At 64.3% G+C, this 24,325-nt stretch overlaps 1 protein-coding gene across 2 annotated transcripts; it reads left to right on the top strand.

The window, feature by feature from the left end:
• Window positions 1–463: 463 nt before the first annotated feature.
• On the top strand, window positions 464–23,817 carry WNT6 (Wnt family member 6). 2 transcript variants are annotated; one of them, XM_089779615.1, is made up of 4 exons: window positions 464–625; window positions 16,319–16,509; window positions 21,208–21,509; window positions 22,667–23,817. In XM_089779615.1, exons 1-4 carry the CDS (start codon window positions 549–551, stop codon window positions 23,126–23,128), a joined length of 1,032 nt encoding a protein of 343 aa, XP_089635741.1. In that variant the 5' UTR covers window positions 464–548; the 3' UTR covers window positions 23,129–23,817. The 2 variants fall into 2 exon arrangements, with proteins under 2 accessions (XP_089635741.1, XP_075789066.2); XM_075932951.2 differs by having other exon boundaries at window positions 16,319–16,539.
• Window positions 23,818–24,325: the final 508 nt, after the last annotated feature.

The raw sequence follows: 24,325 nt of genomic DNA, 5'->3' as shown, positions 1-24,325 counted from the left end.
CAGTGCAAGGCGGGCGCTCTGGAACCGGGCCCCACTGTGCCAGGCGGGCGCTCTGGAACCGGGCCCCACTGTGCCAGGCGGGCGCTCTGGAACCGGGCACCACTGTGCCAGGCGGGGGCTCTGGAACCGGGCCCCACTGTGCCAGGTGGGACTCTGGAACCGGGCCCCACTGTGCCAGGCGGGCGCTCTGGAACCGGGCACCACAGTGCCAGGCGGGCGCTCTGGAACCGGGCACCACTGTGCCAGGTGGGACTCTGGAACCGGGCCCCACAGTGCCAGGCGGGGCTCTGGAACCGGGGCCGATCCGCAGCGCGGCGCTCCCGGAATTGGCGCTCGCCCTCTCCCCACCCCCGCCCGTCCCCCCGGGCTCCGGTTTCCTTGGCGGAGGCAGAGGCTTTCCAGCCCTGTCCCTCCTCCTCGGGAGCCGCCTGCGAGCCCGCTGCGCCGCCGGAGCTGCCCGGCCCCTGGCCCCGCGCCGCCCAGCTCCGGCCCCGGCCTCGGCCTGCGCCCCGCCCCGCCCCGCGCCCGTTCTACCTGCGCCCGGCAGGATGCTGCCCCTGTCCCGAGCCCAGCTCGGACTTTTCTTCGTGCTGCTCTGCCCCGCCAACATCATCGGGCTCTGGTGGTGAGTAGCCGGGAGCGGGCGGGCGGATGCGGCGCGGGGGCTCCTGCTCCCAGCCCCGGGCGGCGCAGGAGCGCGGACTTGCTGCCCTCTGCCCTCCGCCGCGCCGGTGTCACTCCGGAGTCAGACCCGTTGGAGTCCGCGGAGCTAGGTGGCCTGACTCCGCGGCGAATCGCGGCGTTGCGCGGAGGTTGCACTCCGGGACATCGGTTCAGGGACATGGCGCGTGAGGGGGTGGGGGGGGGGGTGGCAGCACCTCCAGCCTCGCTCCGGATCAAACGGTCTCCCGCAAGAGGGGAGCGGAGCGCAGACACCTCTGCAAGGTGGGGCTGGGGGCAAACCACTGCGGGAGGTCCAGTGCCTGCTTCCGCGGCGGCGGGGGAGTCTCCGGGCCCGCACAGCTGGGGAGGGAGTTATGCAAGGTCTGCCCGTGCTGGCGGGGTTTCCCAGCGGTTACCCAGCTGCGGGAAGCGTTACTCATGGGAGGCGCGGGGGCAGTGGTGGGTCGGGGGTTACTCCGGGTTTACACGGGTCTTGGGGGTTATTCTGGATTTGCACGGGTCCTGGGGGGAGGTTACTCCGGGTTTGCACGGGTCCTGGGGGGAGGTTACTCCGGGTTTGCACGGGTCCTGGGGGGAGGTTACTCCGGGTTTGCACGGGTCCTGGGGGGAGGTTACTACGGGTTTTCACGGGTCCTGGGGGGAGGTTACTCCAGGTTTTCACGGGTCCTGGGGGGAGGTTACTCCGGGTTTTCACGGGTCCTGGGGGGAGGTTACTACGGGTTTTCACGGGTCCTGGGGGGAGGTTACTCCAGGTTTTCACGGGTCCTGGGGGGAGGTTACTCCAGGTTTTCACGGGTCCTGGGGGGAGGTTACTCCGGGTTTTCACGGGTCCTGGGGGGAGGTTACTACGGGTTTGCACGGATCCTGGGGGCGATTAGTCCGGGTTTGCACGGGTCCGGAAGGAGGGGGGGGTACTCCGGGTTTACACTGGTGCGGCTGGGACTAGCCCACCAGCAGATTCCCTCTTGGCACCAAAGGGAGCGGAGCGCGGTGCGACGAACATCTGTAAAGGGTTCAGGGCTCGCATCTCTTCTCCCCCCCCCCCCGGAGTCACAGTCCCCTCCCTCCCTCCGTCCGCTTTAATTAAAAGACGGGGGCCGGCATGAGGCGCCCCCCGGGCCGGAGCTCCAGGGACCCCCCCCCCCTTTGTAAGGGAGCCTGCATCAAAGGCACAGACTGCGGCAGGACCGGGGGGGCGGGGGCGGGGGGGACACGAGCCGCAGCCGGGCCCAGCCCGGAGATCTGCCCAAACACGAAGGGTTTGAATCTAGGAAGGAAGAATTTTGCCGAGCCCGTCGGTAAACGCCTGGATTCCTGTAGCGCCGCCCGGGCACCGTCTCCTCGCTCACCTCCCTCCCGCCCCGGCTTCCCAGGCCGCAAGCCCCGACGCCGAAAGGGCAGGCTGCCGCCCAGAGGGTGGCAGGGAGGTTTCGGAGGACTAGATCCTGGTTTCCACCCGGCCCTGGCCTGTCTGGCATTTCAGTAGGACCTACCGTATTTGTCTGCGGGGGAAGGAGGAGCTGCGGGCGGGGGGTGGGGGGGGGGGGGGGGGAGACGCAGCTGCGCTGGAATGTTGCCCGAGGGGGCGGGGTGCGGGGCAGAGGGTATCCGCACCGGCGGGCTCACGCGGCCCAGGTATGCAATGGCAAACATTTCCCTTCCTGCGGGCAGCCTCGCGCGCTGAGTGACAGACAGACAGACAGACAGACAGACAGACAGGCCGCCCCCCCTCCCGCTGGCGCTCAGCTCGCCGCGCTCTCTCTTCATCTCGACTTGCTCTGCTCCCTCCCCGCCTCGCAATGCTAAGCGCCAGCAAAGCCCCTTGAGCCAGGCCTGGCAAAGGCGAAGCAGGCGCGTGCAGCCAGCTCTGGGGAGGAGCGCCGCGACCGCCCACAGCACCCCGGGGCAGAGAGGGAAGCAGCGAGCAATCCCGCCGGCCCTCCAGGTCTGGGGCTGGCACAGGGGGGAACCTGGCTAGGTACTCAGAGCAGGCGCGCTCCCGCTGGGATCCGCCCGGACTCCGAAGTTAGCCAGCGCCTCTCGGACTGGGCTCCCGGGGGCTGGGGGCAGCGGGGGCGGCATGTTTCTCAGCCCAAGACGGAGCGATGGCGGGTGTGTTGGCAGCGCAGGCGGCGGGAGCGGGGGGGGGGGGCAGGCCGAAGGGGCAGCCACTGCTGTTCCTCTGTTGCCTTAAGGCAGCACAGGTGCCCCCAGGGAGTGAGCACAACAGAGAACCATCCAGTGATCCCTCCCCTGTCACCCACTCCCAGCCTCTGACAAACAGAGGCCAGGGACATCATCCCTACCCATCCTGGCTAATAGCCATTGATGGATCTAACCTCCATGAAGCTATCTAGCTCTTTTCTGAACCCTGTGAAAGTCCTGGTCTTCACAACATCCTCTGGCGAGGAGTTCCGCAGGTTGACTGTGCCCTCCATGAAGAAAAACTTCCCTTGGTTTGTTTTAAGCTTGCTACCTGTTCATTTCATTTGGTGACCCCTTAGTTCTTATATTGTGGGACCAAGTAACTTTTCGTTATTCACCTTCTCCACATCACTGATGATTTTATAGACCTCTCTCATATCCCCCCTTCCTCTCTTCCAAGCTGAAATGCCCCAGTCTCATTAATCTCTCGTCATAGGGCAGCGGCTCCATAGTAGGGCTGTAAAATCCCATGTAACTGTTTAACCAGTTAACAGATTAAAGGGGGGGCAGGTGGTGGCTAGCCTGGAGCGCCCCCCTCCGCCACAGACAGAGGCTGCGCTGGCTGGCTCCAGCGCCCTGACCGTGGTGGGCCCCAGGGACCGGAGCAGCCGCCTGCTCAGGGCCCTACAGCCCCGACTGGTTAACCCTTCCCATCCCCATTCAAACCCCTTCCCCATTCTGTTGCCCTTTTCTGACCCTTTTCCAGCGCCCAGAGATCTTTCTGGAGATGAGGGGACCACATGTGCAGCAGGATGCCGGATGTGAGCGTCCCATGGTTTTATACCGAGGCACTAAGATGTGCTCTGTCTTATTCTCCATCCCTTTTGCAACGATTCCCAGCATGCTGTTCGCGTCGTGCCCGGCGCTGCACGCGGAGCGGCTGTCTGCGGAGACCTACGCCCGGGACTCAGTGGTAACAGCTGAGTGCGCCCCGCCGGCGGGTTCGAGGTTCCAACGCGCGTTCCTGGGCGTTCATCGCCATTTCTGCCCCTTGTCCCAGTATCACCACACGGGCAGACCCGGGGCAGAGCATCCGGCATCCCTGCTAACCCGGCCTTGCTCCCGGCGCCCCCCGCCGGGCTCCTAGCCACCCCTGAGCGCCCGGGGGAGTTCCACAGGGCCCGCCCTATGCCGGGATGTCCCCCACAGCAGCGCCCCCCCAACTTGCACCAAGATGTCGGTGCCTTTGGGTGATGGAGGGAGGGGGGTTCAGGCTTTGGCGGAGCAGAGCGCGGGCTCTCGGCTGTTTTATTCACTGGGCTGATTGGTAGCGCTTTGGGAGAAGGCAGAGTGGCCCAGTGGGTAGGCCGGGGGTGGGGAACTTACGCACGCGGCCCCCGGCTTGCCTGGCTCTGGCTCCCCTGCTGTCGGGACTCCCCCTAGCACTGGGGAGCCTGCGCTGGCGCTCCAGCCCCCCATCCACCTCCGTGGGGCTGGAGCGCCCCCAATCTGCCAGCCTGCCCCCCAGGCTCTGGTGTGGGAGGGGCATGTGGGGAGAATCTGCCTCCCTCTTTCCGGGGCTTCTCACTTGTGCGGCTCCGACTGATTTTTCTGAGGGTCAGCGGCCCGGACCCGAAAAAGCCCCCCCCCCCCCCCCCCCCCGCGCCGGGGTAGGGCATCGCACTAACATGCAGCCCCGCCCGAAGCCCTGCCCCTCTGCGTCTCCTCCTTCCGCCCCTTACCTGCCTGGGCTGTTGGGGGGGGGGGGGCTGTCCCGTTCCCTGTTTGCCCGGCCCGGCGCAGTGGCTAAGCCAGGCCAGTCGGTAACCGCCCGGGACTTCCCTTCGCTCCCCCGCCGGGCAGCAGAAACTCGGGAAACCGACACGCGCCTCCAGCGAAGCGGCACCTTCCCCCCGCCCGCAGCCCGTCCCCAGCCAGGGGCTGCCCGCCTGGCGCCTCCCGGAACCCCTGGGCCAGCCCCGGCCCGCGGGCCGCTGCCATCACAGCCCCGCACGGCAGCGGGCCGCCCACCCGCGGGCCCGGGTTCGCTGCGGGCCTGCAGGGCCGGGGGCCGCGGTCTGGGCCGGCAGGTTTCTCCGGCCGGAATGGAGCCGGTCCCTTGGGTTATCTCAGCGAGCCCGGATCAGGGCGCGGGCGGTGTGTGTGGGGGGGGGGGGCCCTCGCCCGCCCCCTTCCGCCCCTCTATGGCAGTTCCTCCCCCTGCGCCCTCGCTCTCGCTGGGAGGCAGAGCCGGGCCCCTGAACCCTGCGGGTCACGGGGAGGTCGGCCACGAGGGGGTTAATTACAGGTGGGTGCGGGAGGGAGATCCGGGCTGCCACTAATCCCCTCACAGGCTGGGCTGAGAGCCCCCCAGCAAACCTTCCGCCCAGGCCCTGCCCCTCTCCGTCTCATCCTGGCTGCAAATTCTGCCCCCTGCGAACTCCCCCCTCCCCTGCCCTTCATGCCTCGCTTTCCCCTGGTGGTTTCTCTTTGGCCTCTCTGGGTCATTGGGGCCACGTGCTCTGCACTGCTGGGTCCCGCCGGCCGCGGTTTGCACGGGAGGGTCGGGGCGAGGCAGAGCGGGCAAGGCTGCCTGGGGGCCTCGGGGCACCCCTAAGAGGGGTCACCACTGAGAACAGCCTCTCTCCAGCCTCTTTGGAACCTCCCTTCAGGAAGTTGAAGGCTGCTATCAAATCCCCCCTCACTCTTCGCTTCTGCAGACAAAACAGACCCAAGTCCCTCAGCCTCTCCTCGTAGGTCATGTGCTCCAGCTCCCTAATCATTTTGGTCGCCCTCCGCTGGACCCTCTCCAATGCGTCCACATCCTTTTTGTAGTGGGGGGCCCAGAACTGGACACAAGACTCCAGATGTGGCCTCACCAGAGCCGAATACAGGGGAATAATGACACCTCTGGATCTGCTGGCAATGCTCCTCTTAATGCAACCTAATATGCCATTCGCCTTCTTGGCTACCAGGGCGCCCTGTTGACTCATCTCCAGCTTCTCATCCCCTGTAACCCCCAGGGCCTTCTCTGCAGAACTGCTACTTAACCGGTTGGTCCCCAGCCTGTAACAATACTTGGGATTCTTCCGTCCCAAGGGCAGGACTCTGCACTTGTCCTTGTTGAACCTCATCAGATTTCTTGTGGCCCAATCCTCCAATTTGTCTAAGTCACTCTGGACCCTATCCCAGCCCTCCAGCGTATCTACCTCTCCCCCAGCTTAGTGGGTTAAAACCTCTTTCTACAGTAGAGAAGGGAAAAGGGGGAAAGAAATGGCCAGTTGGAGCGTCCATGCCGAAGGAAGCGCCTAATACCCACCCACTCTAAGCCCCTTGGGCTGGGTTTTATATCATTAGGGTGTGGAATGAGTAGTCTCTATAACAGGGGTGGGCAAATCAGCATCCAGATTCGCCCACCAAGCCATTTGATCCAGCCTGCGGCACCCTTCCCCTTCCCGCCCCCAGGCCAATCGAGACCTGGGGATGAGGGGGAGGGCACGCGGCAGCAGAGGGAACCTCCAACTGTTCAAAACAGCTGGCACTTCCCTCTAGGCACCGCACACCCCAGGCAAGGCAGGGGCAGGGGGCCAGAGGCTTCACGTGGTCCCCCACCCCAAGGCCAACCAGAGTCTGTGGGTGGGGAGCGCAGGAAGTGGCCTAGCCCCGCCCCCTTCAGAAATGACTGCTTACCCCTGCTCTATAAGGCGCTGCGGGACTATTGTTTTTAAAGTTTTTTTTAGCTACAGACTAAGGCGCTGCCCTGCTGAGAATGTCAGACATGAAGCACCTACCCGCCTCCTACACACTAACACCGTCACCTGTGTCTCGGACAGACCTTGGTGCATTTGTTTCACCTGCACACATGCCCCACTCCGTATTCCTTCTCTTAGACACACACAGGTCCTCACCCAGACCCACTCCCACTCCCCATGCAGCCAGGCACACCCAGGCGTACCCACAAAAACTGCAGCACTCATGTTAAGGCTGCCCTTGGTCCCAATGCTGCTCTTGTTTACTTGGGGATAAACTGGGAGCAGGTCCACCGGCGTGAAGTCTGATATTGATCTAGAGTAACAGCGCACCGTCTGCACCCAGCTCACAGTCACTCGGCACTTTACAACACTCTCCGCCGTCAATTTGCTCCTAGCCTGGAGCCAAGTTTTGTGGAAATTTTCATTCTGAGGTGAGCAAAAGAAGTTCACTTTCTGTTGCCTCTGAAAATTCTCGCAGTCGTGTTTGAACAGCTCTGGGATGAGGAGAGTTGTGTTTGGACCCCGCTTGGGCCTTACTGTGCTGATGCTGCGCAGCCCTGGGACGACAGCTGGGGCTCGCAGCAGGTTGGCTGGGTCGTCAGCAGGAAATTAGTCCTGGCTGGGAAAAGCCTGGGAGAGTTGTGATTAATTCTGGATGGAGTGTACAACAGCTTTGATGCTCCAGAAGTGGGCAGAGTTAAGGTTATACTTAGCAATGTCAGCATTTCCTATCTTCCAGCCAAATATATATTGTCCTAGCATCCCGCGTGTGTGTACTGCCTACCTGTGGCCATGGCATTGCCGTGAGAAACAACAGGGTCATGTGTCAGGGCTTAGTACATCCTTTCCCAGCGTGCTATGCACCTTAGACTCACCTGCATGTGGCCCCTTAATCTGCCTCAGCCGGGACTACTTTCAACATGCCAGACTTCTGTGTGATAGAGGAGTTTGGCTTCATTGCTTGGTGGCCTTGCTGGGCTAGAATGGGAGTGTTAGACCCGTGTTTCTCACCCAGTGGTATGAGTACCCTTAGGGGTACTCGAGAGAAGTCTGGGAGGGGGTGTCAGCACAATTGAAATGCGGAGAAAACTGAATTTTTGGTTGAAGTTCGACAGCGCTTTATTATTTTTGTACTTTTTACCCCCAAAAATTACATCGCTCGCCCAGCTACGATGAAGTTGTTTTAACAAATGTGTTGGCATGGTAGAAAAAAAATTGTCGTGTGTCTGAAAACTGTAGGTCCTGGGGGCACTTATCCTTTTTTTTTGGAAAAAGGGGGACTTTATAAAACAAGGTTGAGAAACACTGTGCTAGACCGTTGGGAGAGGGACGTTCCTGGCTTTGCAGTGACCTGCAGCGGGTTTGTTTCCAGAGGCCTGTTGCCTAGAAAACTCCTATCGGCTGCTTTGAGCGCAGTTGATGTGTTGGGTGCTGCATGGACACAGAATGAGGCAGCCTGGGGCCTGGAGAGCTTCTGGCCGAGACAGGCAAAGGGCGGGAAACAGAGGCCCATGTGCCAGTCTGCTGCCTTAGCGGGAAGCCAGGCTATCGCCTCTGCTGTGTGCACAGTGCAGGGGCACAGACCAAAGAGCCCCGCAAACCTCTTCCGAACACCGGCGCCTTTGCACAACAGCCTCCCTGGGAGTGGTTTGGCCGGGCCGCAGGGCCACCGATGGGGAGCACAAGGCCGGAAGGGTCTGTGCCCAGCTGCTTGCCTGGCCTTCTGCACTGACTTCCAAGGGTTGTGCATGCGTCTGTGTAGGGTTGGTAGAGCCCCACTTTCACACTAGCAGGAGGGCCTCGCTCCAGCAGGTCCCGTTAAGAGAACAGCCATCATCTAAACCACAGGCCCGATACCCCGGTGAGGGGCACCAACACACCACCTAGCTGGAGACAGAGCCCCGGGGAGATCTGGCTGCAAACCGGCCGGGAAATTCTTTCCCCAGGCAGCAGGGGAGACCATGCTAAGATTCTACCTTAGCTGTGCAGAGGGTTGGGATGGTTGCCTGGGGCCCTCCTGTCCAGCCATACTCTGCAGACAGTCCTGCTGGCAGGCAGCACCCAGACCCAGTGTCCATCTGGATGCCTGTTGCAGTCCGCGGCCCGGTGAGCTCATGGGATAGCGCGCTGGGCGGGGGTTGGTGCAGAGAGGAGAAGAAGGGAACTTTAGTGAGGATGGACACGGTGTGATGCCAAGGGAGGAGGGCGTGTTGTCTCCTTCCTTGGGCTTCGCCCATGGCAAACCCAGCACCCTGTGCCATGTGGACTGATGTCACTCCCTGCTCACGCCTAGCCTACAGAGCCAGCATTGCCTTCACCATCATAAGAACATAAGGACGGCCAGGCTGAGTCAGACCCAAGGCCCACCTAGCCCAGTGCCCTGTCTGCCCACAGTGGCCAGTGCCAGGTGCCCCAGAGGGAGGGAAGAGAACAGGGAATCATCACCTGATCCCACCCCTGACACAGAGGCTAGGGACTCCATCTCTACCCATCCTGGCTAACAGCCATTGATGAACCTAACCTCCATGAATGTATCTAGTTCTTTCTTGAACCCTGTTAAAATCTTGACCTTTGCAACATCCTCTGGCAAGGAGTTCCATGGGTTAACTGTGAAGAAAAACTCCCTTTTGTTTGTTTTAAACTTATTAATTTCATTGGGGTGACCCTTATTCTTATGGGACCAAGTAAATAACTTTTCCTTATTCACTTTCCCCACACCACTCATGATATTATAGACCTCTGTCCTATCCCCCCTTACTCTCCTCTTTTCCAAGCTGAAAAGTCCCAGTCTCTTTAATCTCTCTTCCTACTGCACCTGTTCCAAACCCCTCATCATTTTTGTTGCCCTTTCCTGAGCCTTTTACAATGCCAAGAGATCTGTTTTGAGATGAGGTGACCACATCTGGGCGCAGTATTCAAGAGGTGGGTGTACCATGGATTTATACAGAGGCACTAAGATATTCTGTCTGGCTGCAAGGCTCTTCGAGGGGCTGTCAGTCCTCAGGGGCAAGTCTAGTACTTCTGGTCTCCACATCCTGCTGCCATGTGTCTTTGCCCCATTTTGCATGAGAAGCCAGGGCCCATGTGCGCCGCACTTTCACGGGGGGCGGGGACCTGTGGGCATGACTCAGCGCCCAGGGTTTGAGAATATGGCTGAGAAGGGAAACAGGTGGGATCAGAGAGGGGTCCATCTGACCCAGTGCCCTGCCTCAGGCCTGGCCAGCAAAGCACAACAGGCCCCCCTACTGCTGCCTTCTGGAACACACTACCTGTGTGTGGGGGGGGGGAGGGGGAGTGTCCCCCAAAGACCATCAGTTAAATGGGGGACTCACATCTGGTGCAGGAGGGACCCTCCCACTGGCCCTTGGTCTTATCTCATCTGACATAATCATCGGTATTTGGCTCCTGAATCTGCTAAGCCCTTGGCTTCCGTGAGAGCCTGCGGAACTCACTGCCACTAGGTGACCCCCGGCGTGATGCGGTGCCTCTCCCTCGCACTGCGCGTCCCCCTGTTCTCTCAGGGCGAGTCCCGCTGTGGGCAGGAGGGGCTAACGCCAGCGAGCCCCTGGCAGGCCCAGAGACGATCGAGTCCACCACGGCTCCTGGGACGCCAGCTCCCAGCCAGAATCCCGGACTCCCCATCTCCCGGTGGCGCATCTGCCCCTCCCCCAGCCTCGCTCAGCTTCTCCACCAGCCCAGGGCTTGCCCCCCCCCCGGACTCCCCTCTGCGCGGTGCTGGGTACCGGTGTACGAGGACTGGCTGCGATGCAGGGCCCATGCTGCAGAGATTCCCGGGGCCACGTGGCTGAGACGCTTGCAATGGGGCCAGGGGCAGACGGGGCCTGGCCGCTGGGACCCTCCTTTCGCCCCCCCCGTGAAAAGCCACCGGCCTTTGGGCCAGACTTGGACAAGCAACCCGTTTGCACGTGCGCAGTAGAGACTTGCTAGCGTTTGTCAGCTAAATCCACCCACCCTTCTGTCTGCACTGAGCATGCTCCGGCCCCACGGCTCTGCCCTAGCGCGGAGCGTCCCCACAGAGCGACTGAGCATGCTCCGGCCCCGGGCGGAGGGGCTGGCCAGGACTTTCCCTGCCATGGTGTCTCAGCTGCTGTGGAGCTGGGACTTAGAGCAGAGAGGGTGCCGGTCCCAGCCCAGCGGTGAGGGGCACAGACAGGCTGCAGCGTGGCTCAGGGGGCTGGAGGGGGGCCCCTGGATGCTGAAGAAGGAGGCAGGGCAAACCAAACGCAGTGGGGGCCCCTCAAGGACCAGAGGGGGCTGGGGAGAAACGGGGCGTGATGGGGACGAGCCCCTGGGCCCTGGCGGGGCAGGCTGCGGGGAATTGGGTCTGTAATTAGCAGATCACAGGCTGTCTCCTGTGCAGATGCAGGAGGGGCCGGACTGAGGGTGTCTGGCCACCCTTCGTCCTGGCGTTTCCCGGCTTCAGGCCTTGCCGCCTCCGTGCGGCCCCTCCCCGCGCCTTGTGCTGGGCAGGAGTGGGAACCGGCCTCGAGCGTCGCCCTCCCTGGCTGGGGGCTAGCTTGTGAGCTGGCGGGGGCAGGGACCGGCTCTGCCTCGGCGGCTGGGAGGCACAAATCCTCGGGGGTCAGCTTGTCGGGGTTCCGCCACCCATGTCTGGGGGCACGTAGCCCCCACGAGGGGCACGCAGCTCCACACGCCTCTCATGCCCCCGTGCCACCCGTCCACTCCTCCACCCTGGCACCCCTGGCCAGCACCCCATGCTGCTGCCTCTCAGCCCCAAACTGCACCCCCAATCCTCCGGCTAGCTCAGCCCTGCTGGTGCCCCTCACGCCCTAGCTGTAGCCCCCAGCTAGCCCAGCCCTGCCCCCGCCACAGTCCTGGCAGTGCCCCTCACTCCCCACCCAGAGCCCCTGCCAGCCTGGCCCTGGCCCCCTCCCACAGGTCTGCCGGTGCCCCTGACTCCCGACCCGCAGCCCCTGCCAGCCCAACCCTGGGTCCCCTCTACACACAACTTTGCTGGTACCCCTCACTCCCAACCTGCAGCTTCCTGCTAGCCCGAGCCACAGGACTGGCCTGAGCCACAGGGCCGGCGACCTGACCTCCAGCAGCCCCTCGTCCCTTCGGACTGGTCATGTCCTGCAGCTCTCTGGAGTGGCGACCCCATCAGAACTGCCCGAGTGCCCGAACGCTGCCCATTGGCCTCAGCGGGTCCCTCGCCAGGCTCCCTCAGCGGCAGCGGGAGAAGCAGGAGGTTATGCGGGTCCGTGAGCAGCTGGGCCTCGGTTTCCCTGACGCTGCTTTCTGCACATGGGACCTTGGCACAGGTTCCCAGGGGATTCTCTGTCACTGACCCCAATGGCAAGTGCGTCTGCTCCACGACAGCCCTTGTCAGAGGGTCCCTCTGGTCTAGGGATCGGGGCTGCCCCAGTGACAGCCACCCTGCCTGGCAAACGCCCAGGGAACCCCAGCGTGGCAGGAGTGGGGTCTGTCCTGCAGAGGAGAAATGGGCCAGTGACCCGGCATGACACCACGAGGGGCACCACCCCACGGGCTGCACCCATCGCCAGCATCCCCGGCTGCCTTCTGCCAGGGCAGGGGGCTGCCGTCAAAACCCAGCGGGGCTGCTTGGATTTTGTTCCCCTAAATGCCCTGCCTTGCCCCAGCAGTTTCCCTCAGCCAGGCTGGAGACCCATTTCCACTCCCCAGCCCGAGGGTTTGCGTTGCTGTGAGCGGTGACACGGCCGTGGTGCTCCACCCCAGAGGTAGCTGCATTGCGGCAGGGCACTCCCGGTGCTCAGGGCTCTGGCGTTGCCCAGGAGAGAGAGGGTCAGGCTGCGAAGGCCTCGGCAGCTGGAGGCGAGTGAGCCAGCGAGGCAGGTCCCAGCCCAGAACGGGAACAGCGGGAGGCTCGGCGGGGCCTGGCGGGGCCGTTCCCCTGCTCCCGGGGCAGCTGCCCAGCCCTGCTCATTCCTGCGCGGGTCCCTGGCCAGGGCTGGGGAGGAGGGGCCGAGGCCAGGGGCGTGGCGTGTTAATTATAGTCCCCCGGGTGTGCAGGGGGACAGGCTCGGGCAGATCCGGGAGGGAGCTCGCCAAAGCAGTAGCAGTTTGGCAGCATTTTTCTCGCTCCCTCCCCCCCCCACCTGGAAAAGGGAAACAACTCGCTGGTCCCGGCATCGGCCCCTGGTGCCAGGCAGGAGCCCGGCGGAAATGAACGTTGAAGCGCAGCTCCTGCACCGTCCTGCCCTGCCCTGCCCCTCGGTCGCGGGGCAGCAGCCTCAAGGGGGGAAAGGCCTTGGGGGGGGGTAGTGCTGGGCTCTGGGCTGGGCTGGCCAGGAAGGCGGGGGGGGGGGGGGTAGCGCTGGTCTCTGGGCTGGGCTGGGCTGGGCTGGGCTGGCCAGGAAGGCGGGGGGTGGGGGTAGCGCTGGGCTCTGCTCTGGGCAGGCCAGGACGGCCGGAGCCCGACGGGGGCTCTGAAGACCCCAGCCCTTGCCGGGCTGCACTTTCCCTCCCCGCCAGCCCAGCCAACCCAGCAGGCCGGGGTGAGCTACAGTTCAACATTTGCTCCCGCGGCCCTCGGGCTGCTCCCTGGCTCGCAGCTGAGCACAAAGAGGCCTCTTAATGCAAGTCCGGGCCCCGCTGGTGCAGCCAGCCAAGCCTGCAGAGCCCCTGCCAATCCCGAGGGCCTGACCCCTGGGCCACCGGCCCCCCCCCAGCTCACTCCAGCGCCTGCGCTCGCTGGGCGGGGCAGCCCCGGGGTTCGTGACTCGCAGAGAGACCGCGGGCCAGAGAGGAGTGAGCAGAGGCCATTTGTCCTTCCAGCCCAGAGCTGGGGGGCATACGGTGCAGGGCTGAAGTACGCCGTACGGCAAGCTTGGGGGACATCAACCCCCTCTGTGTGCCTCAGTTTCCCACCTGCAAGCCGGGGATCGCCATGCTCTGGCCCCATGCTTGGGAAGTGGAGTCTCTGTAAGAGAGGCAGGGTGCACTTTGGGGGCCCTGGAGGAAGGATGTTTGGAGAGGACAAGGCATTGTATGCATGTGGCCACTGTGCACACATGTGTGCATGTGTATTTGCACACAGGTGTGTGTATGTGCATGTGTATGCATGCGTGCACATGTGTATGTTCATGTGCACATGTGTTTGCATACCGATATATGTGTGTGTGTGTGTGTGTGTGTGTGTGTGTGTGTGTGTGCAGGTGCATGCGTGCGTGTGTGTTCACGTGCACGTGTGTGTGCAGGTGCGTGTGTGTGCTCGTGCGTGTGTGCTTGTGTGAGTACATGCCACTGTGCTGGGCAGGATAGCCTCAGAACGGCGCCGTTGTGGGCCAGAGGCCCCTGTACTGGGATTCTGTGATGCAGGCGCCGCGAGTACAAAACGCTTCTTCCAGGGCAGCTGCCTGGTTCTTTGCCCCAAGAACTATCCCATAGCCTGGCTCAGCCGGCCTGAGCACTGCAGGGGGAGCGGGGGTTAATCACCTCTCCCTTCCTGCCCTGTGGCCCTAGTCCCTCCTGGGAGGCGGTGCTGAAAGGCAGCCGCCGCGCCCCAGCCCAGAAGTGGCTGCATTTTACTGGGTGCAGGCGGGACGGCGGCACTCGGCGTGTTACTGGCCAGTTTGTGGAGGGCATTGGGTGTCGCTGGACCCTCGCGAGAGGGGAGCCACGCCGCCTCTGTGCATTTAAGGAACTAGAAATGTCCATGTGTCGGCCAGACCCAGCTGGGGGCCGTGCCTCAGTTTCCCTACAAGGCCCCCAGTTTGCAGTCTTGTCCCGGGTAAGTTGGTGCCTCCAGCGGGAGGGCAAGCGCTCCCCTTCCCAGGCAGCATCACCCGCTCTGGGCCTCTGGCACAGCCTGGGAAGTCCTGGACTGGCATGCGGGGCCTGGGAAGGGGGTGACGGCAGAGGGCTGGGGCAGGCGCTCAGGGTCCCTGGCCTCCCCCACGCTGCTGCCAGGTGTGGCCTGGGCACCGTGACTCCAAGCTGCCACACCCGGCTTGTCCCATCCCCGAACACCCTCTTGTCTGGGACCCCCGGAGTACACTCAGTAATAACCCCCCCCCCAAGGGTCCTGCCTTGGCCGGTGGCTGGGCAGCTGATGGCCCAGGAACCGCCAGGCTGGCCGGTCTCTCCCATCACTTGCTCGCCCGGCCGCAGCATCCCCTGACCTTGTCGCTGGAGGTGGATGCTGGGGCATCGGGGACTGGGGCGGGGAGCAAACATGGGAGCTGGGGAGGGACCTGGAGAGCAGCCAGGGGGCTTCCTGGGGCGTTATCGCGGGGCAAGGTCGTTCACTCTTCTCCCACAAGGTAAACAGAGAACAGCCCCTGCTGCAGGCACGCTCCCTCCCCCGGGGAGGAGACATTCCGGGAATGCGTGGCACGCCGCAGCCCGTCCGGGCGCTGCCCACCTGGGGCTGGGACCCAGACGCCATGGAATCCAGGGCTGGGCTGCACTGGGCCACGGGGTCCGTCGTGGTCGCCTCCACCCCCTCAGGCTGTGCAGCCCCCTGGGGAGGCTCCTGAGTGAAACAAATGGGGCGGAGAGGGGAAACTGAGGCACCGAGCCGGGACAGGTCTTGCCAGGGGCAAAGCTGGGCCCAGACGCCAGTTCTCCTGATGCTCAGCCTGGTGCATGCGCCATTGAACCAGGCTGCCACGCGGCATACCCTGGTCTCTGCCGTGCCTGGCTAAGGGCCTGCAGGCCAGGAGCCTGAGCATATGGCCCTGCGCAGCTCTGCCGAGAGAGGCCAGGCCACGGGCTGATCTCAGCCACACTCGTGTCTCTCCGGGGCATCCCTGTTATCCAGCAGGGGTGGGTGCCACGCACGGAGCAGCCCCCCCTGCGCCAGGCGCCCTCGCAACCCAGACCGAGGGGACTGGCACCGCAGTGACGCCCCAGTCACGCCCGTCCGGCAGAACCGGATCAGGCCCTCACCAGCCACTGTCTGCGTCAGATCCGGGGCCGTTCCTAGTGTAACTGTCTGGCTTGGGAGGCCTTGCACCACGTCTGGATTTGGGCCTGTGGCTGGTGGGCGGGGAGAGCCCCAATCCACAAGGGCTTCCTGCTACCGTGGAGCAAATATGCAGGCAGGGAGGGGCCAAGGGACCAGGCAAGGTCCCCTCGGGTCAGGCGGATCCCCCAGCGCAGGGCGGGACAGGCGCTCCCTGGCCCTTTCCTGCCCCGTCCCCTCGCTCACTTGGCACCTGCTGCAAACTTCTCGGAGAGACGGGGGACGGGACGACCAAGGGAGCCCAGCTCCAGGGGGAAAGCTGCTGCTGTGAGCAGCCCAGGTGCCCCCAGGGAAAGATGGCACCTCGCTACCCTGCCATCACCAGCCCGGCCTCAGGCGAGGGGTCTAGGGGCTGTGCGGGTTCTTGACTGCCCCCTGGTACCCACGTGGCATCAGCAGCATCCCCCGTCTCTGGGGAGTCGAGGCGTCGCCCCTCGAGGCCCTGGCCATGTGTCCTGCAGAGGTGGCTGGCTCGGGGAGTGGACTCCGGGCACAGGGGAAGGAACATGGAGGTGGGGCGGGCAGGCGGCAGGCCTGGTGGGTGACACGGTGCGAGGTGAGAGAGGACGCGCTGGGAAGGGTGCTGGACAGGAGGGCAAAGGGGGTGCCCTGCACTGGGCCATGGGTGGCTCTTTGGCTGAGGAGGGCTGTGGCACTGGGTCTGCGCTAGCCCACTGGGGAGTAGCCCCCTGCCCCGCACGTGGTCCCCGGCTGCTAGAGCGCTGGCCTCCCGCTCTCCCCCCTGCAGGGCAGTGGGCAGCCCCCTGGTCATGGACCCCAACAGCATCTGCCGGAAGACGAAGCGGCTGGCGGGGAAGCAGGCGGAGCTGTGCCAGACAGAGCCTGACATCGTGCAGGAGGTGGCCAAGGGCGCCCGGCTGGGCGTGCGGGAGTGCCAGCACCAGTTCCGCTTCCGCCGCTGGAACTGCACCAGCCACAGCAAGTACTTTGGCCGCATCCTGCAGCAGGGTAAGGGGCACCCTGGCCACCCTCCACCCCCACCCTCCTTGGAACCCTGGGATCAGCTGGAAACTCTTCCAGGCCCTCCTCTGCAAGGCTCTTCCCAGCTCTCTGCTCCTAGGGCCGGGAAAGGGGCTGAGGGGAAACGGGTCCCCACCTGTCCAGAGGCCATCAGCCAAGGGACGATGTGCTGTCTCGGGCGCGAGCTCTGCGCTGGCTCCCTGGGGTGAGCCGGGCTGGGGTGCCGGCTAGTGCTCTGAGGCAGGGATTTACCGTGCCCTGAGGAGGCGCCCTGCTCCCTGCCTGCATCTGCATGAGGGTGGGGACAGCTGGGGATATCTTGCCTGTGGGAAAGGGAGGGTGCTGCTAGGGAGCCGGGGGTGGGCAGGGGATCTGCCATGAGGAAGGGGCACCGGGCTGGGCAGTGGTGGCTTCTTTCTTGCCCTTGGCTGGTGCCTGGCCCAGCTGTAGCCAGGTCTGCCCCTCGCCCCCCCCCCCCACTCCCCAGTCCAGGTGCCACATAGGCAGTGGGGTGGGCAGAGTTCTGCACCAGATGGCAGGCCCTGCAGGGGGGCTCGCCCCCTCCCCACTATGCCATGCTGCCCTGGCCCTGCCTGGCTTGGCTGTCCTTCCAGGGTGCCCAAGCACATGTGGGACCTGAGTTGATATGAAACCCCTGTGGGGACCACAGGGGAATTTAGTGCCCCCTGGCTGCAGCTCAGCTGTCACCTGCACTGACCATACTGCCAGGAACTAGCACACAGGCCCCTGCCTTTCCAGACACTGCCCTTTACTGGTGGAACTGTGTGTCATAAGTCCTATAGTGCTAAGAGCTTCTGGGGATTCTCCTTTGCTGCAGAAGTCTGGGTCACCTGGGTTTTATGAACAGACTCTTGTTGACTCTACCAGGTGTTGGACCAGGCAGAGCTGCGCTCCCTGAGCAGCAGTGGAGGCGCCATGTCCCAGCATGCAGTGCAGCTGGGCTGGCTGGATCAACATGGAGCATTGCATGCTGGGAGCTGTCACCTCTGCAGACCTCAGCAGCACCTTAGGGCTGCCCCACCTAGCCAATAGCCAGCCCATCCCTGCAGGTGCATGCAGGCCTGTGTGGGGCTGTGCATGGCACTGCCTGGCATGCCCAGCGAGGTGCCCACCTTCCCGGGGCTCCTGCTCCCTCCAAGGACCCAGCTCCTTGCAGGGCCCGGGGCATCTTGCTCGGGTTTGGAGCACCCCCTGCTGTGGAGACGTTCGTCCAGTGGGGCCAGCTCCCAGGCTTCTCAGGAGGTGTCCATCCCTGCCTGCTCTGAGGCCAGTAAGTTCTCGGGGTGGAGAGGGGGAGGGATAGTTGGGGAACAGCAAAGTCCCCACCAACGGGCCTCAGAACACTAAATGTCCCAGTGCCCCGTGTGTAATGCCAGCTCTGGCTCTGACGGCTCCCCCTGCAGCTGGCCTGCAGGGAGTGGGGGGGGTTAGCTGGCACCCCACAATGTATGCAGTGGCCCGATGCACATGCACCATGCTGGATGGGCATAGTCTCCACCATCTGGCTCCATCTAGAGCAGGGCTGGGGCCCAGGGGCAGGATCCGGCCGCCCGCCTAACACTGTGACCCGGCCCGTGGACTGCACCTGGCTGTTTTCTGTTTGTATCCTGCTGCCCAGGCCACCGAATTTCCAGGCGGTGGCTCAGGCAGCAGGATCCTATTGAAATGGCTCCTGGTCACAGCAACCCCGGGCAGCTGCCAGGTGACATGGTAGTGGCGGAGCCAGGAGCCCGTTGCTGTTTTAACTTCAGAGTTTCTAGCCCCAGACAACTCTGGGGGGAGGCAGGTCCCAGGCCCCTGCCCCTTCGGGGGGTGGAGCTGGCCCGGGACCAAGTCCCACCATTCATTAAGTGCCCCCCCTGCAAAACTTACTGCTCACCCTGGGTCTCGCTGGTGAGAAGCCCCTTTCGGCTTGTGCCGGGCCCCTCGCCGGACAGAGCCAGGCGGCTCTCACTCTCAGGCAGGTTCTTCAGCCCTCGCCTCCCCGCACCCTTCTCCAAGCCCTGTCCCCGGCCGCGCCATCCTGAGCCTCGGGAACGGGCCCGGCGCTGGGCTGGCGGACGCTGCAGGAGCTCACCAGGAGACCTAGGTCCTTGGCAGAGTCGCTGCATTGCCGGGAGGCCACGAGAGGGCACAGCAGAGCCAGAGGCAGCCCGCTTAGGCAGGTTGGGGTCTGGAAGTCAAGGGGTCTCCTGCTTTGACCACAGCTGTCTGGGGGCGGATCGCCGGGCAACTGCTGCCGCGTGTTCATGGCCCAGATGCCCTCTCCTGCTGCCCCCTGCTGCCCCCAGCCCCGCCGTGGCCCTCCCTGCCCACAGGGCAGGTGGCCTTTAGCCAGAGACAGGTCCCTCCCTGGGCATCTGGCCATGGGGGCAGACACCCTGAGCACAGCAACAGGGCGGGGCCCAGGGCTGCCCCCCACTGCCAGCCCACAGCCCTGCCAGGCCCAGGAGCTGGGCTCCAACGTGGGCCGCAAGCGGAGGGTGGGGGCTTTGCTGAGTGCTGGATGGGCCCCGAACCCTGGCGCCACAGCCGCTGGGCTAAGGCGGCGGAGCCCCCCCGGTGGGACTGCCAGAGCAGGTCCGGGCAGGGGAAGGATGCTTGGAATTCGTGTCCCGGAGCAGAGACGGGGAGAACATGCTAATAATAAATAATCCTGTAGGGCGGAGGCTGGTGCCAGGGGAGCGGGGGGGAGGGGAGCGCCCCGGCGTTGCCCCACCGGGAACAGCTGCAGGAGCGGGAGATGGGCCCTAGCAGGGCCTCCCCAGCTCTGTCGCTGCCCACCCAGCCCCCGTTGGACTCTCGGGGGGGGGGGGGGGGTTGAAGCTCTGGGCGGGGAGTGGCGTCCCACTGGGCCATTAGCTCCCTGGCGCCCCCCAGGGCTCAGAGTCGGCACTGTCCCGGTGCTGACAGGGAGGCAGGTTACAGCACGGAGCTAATCACCCCGCCTGCTGTAGGCTGCCCTCAGAACTCTTCAGCTGTGGTCAAAAGCCCTGTACTGCTTGCATCCAGTGGGGAGTCGCTTAGCTGGAGGTGGGGACCCAGACTTTTCGGGACTCAGAGAGGCAGGGGCAGAAGGGCAAGCGATGTGGAGATTCCATGTGGCGGAGGTGCTGCACAAGGGGGCGGCCTCTGGTGACATCTGTCTCTGGGCTCCCTTGCTGGTGCTAAAAGGTGCCCTGGGGATGGGGCAGGATTAACCCTCCCTGGGGGGGCAGGGGCTAGGAGAGCAAAAGAAACCTGGGCGAGGTGGACAAGCTGCAGCATCGCATAGCTGCCATCCCATCTCAGGGCATGAGTGCAGCCCTCCCCACAGCTCCAGCCATGAGCCCCTGCCCCCCGTCAGCCTGCCCCCCAAACAGCCCAGGGCTAAGTGCAAGGAGTGATCCCCCTGGGGGGGGGGGCACAGGCCCTGCAGCTTTCCCAAGTACCTTTCTTGTGGCACATACCATTGCAAACCAGACACAAGGGTCCCCTACCCCTCTCCTGGCACAGGGGACAAGCAGCCACCTCTGGGGCAGCGCAAAGGACAGGTGGGAAAGGGGGACGGGTGAGTGGCACTGCCCAGGCCAGGAAGCAGAATCACTTCCCAGCCCCTGGGAAATTGCCCAGACCGTCAGCACCCCCTGTGGCACAGCACCCCCTGCGATATGGAACCCCCTGCACCATAGCACCCCCTGTGGCACAGCACCCCCTGCGGCACAGCACCCCCTGCACCATAGCACCCCCTGTGGCACAGCACCCCCTGCAGCACAGCACCCCCTGCACCATAGCAGCCCCTGTGGCACAGCATCCTCTGCTGCACAGAACCCCCTGTGACGTGGAACCCCTGCACCATAGCGCCCCCTGCAGCACAGTGCCCCCTGCTGCACAGAACCCCTTGCACCATAGCGCCCCCTGCAGCACAGTGCCCCCTGCGGCACCGCATCCCCTGCAGCATAGTGCCCCCTGCGGCACCACATCCCCTGCACCATAGCGCCCCCTGCAGCACAGTGCCCCCTGCGGCACCACATCCCCTGCACCATAGCACCCCCTGCGATATGGAACCCCCTGCACCATTGCACCCCCTGTGGCACAGCACCCCCTGCAGCACAGAACCCCCTGAACCATAGCGCCCCCTGCAGCACTGCGCCCCCTGCGGCACCGCATCCCCTGCACCATAGCACCCCCTGCAGCATAGTGCCCCCTGCTGCACAAAACCCCCTGCACCATAGTGCCCCCTGCTGCACAGTGCCCCCTTCACCACAGCGCCAGCTGCAGCACAGCAGCCCCTGCACCATAGCGCCCCCTGCAGCACAGTGCCCCCTGCGGCACCGCATCCCCTGCACTATAGCGCCTCCTGCGGCACAGTGCCCCCTGCTGCACAGAACCCCCTGCACCATAGCGCCCCCTGCTGCACAGCGCCCCCTTCACCACAGCGCCAGCTGCAGCACAGCAGCCCCTGCACCATAGCGCCCCCTGCTGCACAGCGCCCCCTTCACCACAGCGCCAGCTGCAGCACAGCAGCCCCTGCACCATAGCGCCCCCTGCAGCACAGCCTCCCTTGTAGCACAGCACCCCCTGCAGCACAGCGCCCCCTAGTGCTACTTGCCTGCTATCCCAGAGTAGCCAGCTGATGCTGCTTCCTGCCCGCAGACATCCGGGAGACGGCCTTCGTCTATGCCATTACGGCGGCGGGCGTGAGCCACGCCATCACCCAGGCCTGCAGCATGGGCGAGCTGCTGCAGTGCAGCTGTGCGGCGACGCGGAGCCGGGCGCCTCCCCTGCCCACGGCCGGCCCGGGTGCCGAGGGCTCTGCCTGGGAGTGGGGTGGCTGCGGGGACGACGTGGAGTTTGGCTACGAGAAGTCCCGGCAGTTCATGGACGCCAAACGGAAGAAGGGCAAGAGCGACATCCGCACCCTCATCGACCTGCACAACAACGAGGCTGGGCGCTTGGTAATGCCCCCACCCCCGGGCCCTGCCCTGCCCCCGCTCCCTCCTGCCAAGGCAGGAGCTCCATGGAGCACCCCTGCCACATCCCGAGATGCCCAGGGGGGCTGCCCCTTCCCTTGCCACTGCCAGCCTGAGCCACGGCCATTTCTCATGGGAGTCACAGCCCTGCCCCATACAGCGCTGTGCCCCTCGCGCACCTGCCCTGCTGGGTTACAGGACGATGGCGGTGGCTGGCCCAGGGGGAAGGAGCTGTTCCTCCCACTGACACACCCCAATTGCCCCTTCTCATGTGCCCCTCGGGGGCTGGCATCCTGCTAGGGTTTGATCAAAGGCTCTGGGTAGAGGCCGGGCAGTGGATCCCCAGGGCGGGGGGCAGGGTGGTGCCGGGGGATGGTCAGTGGATCCCTGGAGTGGAGGGGGGCAGGGCAGTGCTGGGGGACAGGCAGTGGATCCCTGGGGCAGGGGGGTGGTGCGATGCCGGGGGACAGGCAGTGGATCCCCGGGGCGGAGGGGCCAGTGCGGTGCTGGGGGACGGGCAGTGGATCCCCGGGGCAGGGGGGATGGTGCGGTGCCGGGGGACGGGTAGTGGATCCCTGGGGCAAGGGGGATGGGCAGTGGATCCCCGGGGCGGGGGGCAGGGCGGTGCTGGGGAACGGGCAGTGGATCCACGGGGTGGGGGGGCAGGGCAGTGCCGGCGGACAGGCAGTGGATCCCCGGGGCGGGGGGCAGGGCAGTGCCGGCGGACAGGCAGTGGATCCCCGGGGTGGGGGGGCAGGGCAGTGCCGGCGGACAGGCAGTGGATCCCCGGGGTGGGGGGGCAGGGCAGTGCCGGCGGACAGGCAGTGGATCCCCGGGGCGGGGGGCAGGGCAGTGCTGGGGGACAGGCAGTGGATCCCCGGGGCGGGGGGCAGGGCAGTGCCGGCAGACAGGCAGTGGATCCCCGGGGTGGGGGGGCAGGGCAGTGCCGGCGGACAGGCAGTGGATCCCCGGGGTGGGGGGCAGGGCGTGGATCCCCGGGGCAGGGGGGCAGGGCAGTGCCGGCGGACAGGCAGTGGATCCCCGGGGCGGGGGGGCAGGGCGGTGCTGGGGAACGGGCAGTGGATCCCCGGGGTGGGGCGGGGTCTGTGGCCCATCCCCGCTGAGCAGCCCTGTCCCCCCAGGCAGTGCGGAGCTACATGCGCACGGAGTGCAAGTGCCACGGCCTCTCGGGCTCCTGCACCCTGCACACCTGCTGGAAGAAGATGCCCCACTTCCGCGAGGTGGGCGACCGCCTGCTGGAGCGGTTCAACGGGGCCTTCAAGGTGATGGGGGCCAACGATGGGAAGACGCTGCTCCCCGTGGGCCGCAGCATCAAGCCCCCCGACCGGCAGGACCTCGTCTACTCGGCCGACTCGCCCGACTTCTGCGCCGCCAACCGCAAGACGGGCTCGCCGGGCACGCGGGGCCGGGTGTGTGAGAGCGCGGCGCCGGGCGTGAGCGGCTGCGACCTGCTGTGCTGCGGGCGCGGCCACCGCGCCGAGACCCTGGTGCTGGAGGAGAACTGCCTGTGCCGCTTCCACTGGTGCTGCGTGGTGCAGTGCCGCCAGTGCCGCGTGACCAAGGAGCTCAGCCTCTGCCTCTGAGCCGGCTCCCGACACCGGGTGCCCGGCAGCTCCCTCTCTCCGGACGCGGGCGCTGGGGGAGGGGCTTGGCCAGGCCCCGCCCTGCCGGCTAGAGGCACCTAGGCCTGGGGGGTGACACACAGACTCGGCGGGAATGAGGACCGACTTCCTCACTGGTTAATCCTCCTCAGGCCAGGCTGGCGCCCAGGCTGTCCCCTCCCCCGTGGCCTCCTCAGGCTCCTGCGGCCACCAGCCCCGGGGCGCTGCAGGCAGGGGGGCGACGCTAGTAAAGGTATTTGAAGAGAATCCTGCCCCTCTTGCTGGAGCCGGCACAGAGCTCAAAGGCCAGGCCAGCGTGTACCACACCCCAGAGGGGATGCTGGGCACCCAGCCACTGCCGCACCCCACAGGGGAGCTCTGTTCGGGGCCCAGTCGGTTCGTGGTCTGCATGTGTGCTTGGGTTAGGCCCAGGGGCTCTGACCTCTCTGGCCATGCAGAGTCCCCAAAGGCAGATGAATTGTAATGTTGATACATGCAAAACAATGCACATGCCATGTACAAAAGGGTGGGACGAATTTAGCTACAGCCACTCAAGCGAGATCTTGGAGTCATTGTGGAGAGTTCTCTGAAAACACCTGCTCCGTGTGCAGTAGCAGGCACAAAAGCAAACAGCATGTTGGGAATTATTAAATAAGGGCTAGAGAATAAGACTGAGAATATCTTAGTGCCTCTGTATAAATCCATGGTGTGCCCACATCTGGAATACTGCGTCCAGATGTGGTTGCCTCATCTCAAAAAAGATCTATTGGCCTTGGAAAAGGTTCAGAAAACGGCAACAAAATGGTTAGGGGTTTGGAACAGGTGCAGTATAAAGAGAGATTAAAAAGACTTGGACTTTTCAGCTTAGAAAAGAGGAGACTAAGGGGGGATATGATAGAGGTCTATAAAATCATGACGGCTGTGGAGAAAGTGAACAAGGAAAAGTGCCTGGCTTGTTCCTATAACATAAGAACTTTTGGGCACCAAATGAAATGAATAGGTAGCAAACCAAAGGAAGTTTTTCTTCATGCAATGCACAGGTAACCTGTGGAACTCCCTGCCAGAGGATGTTGTGAAGACCAGGACTTTAACAGGATTCAAACAAGAGCTAGATAAATCCATGGAAGACAGGTCCAGCATTGGCTGTTAGCCAGGCTGGGCAGGGATGGTCTCTAGCCT

The sequence above is a fragment of the Pelodiscus sinensis genome, chromosome 7 (assembly GCF_052426305.1).
Source record: "Pelodiscus sinensis isolate ZL-2025 chromosome 7, ASM5242630v1, whole genome shotgun sequence".
Lineage (NCBI taxonomy): Eukaryota > Metazoa > Chordata > Testudines > Trionychidae > Pelodiscus > Pelodiscus sinensis.
The sequence above is the reverse complement of the archived record's forward strand: the minus strand, read 5'-3'. Positions and strand labels throughout refer to the sequence as shown.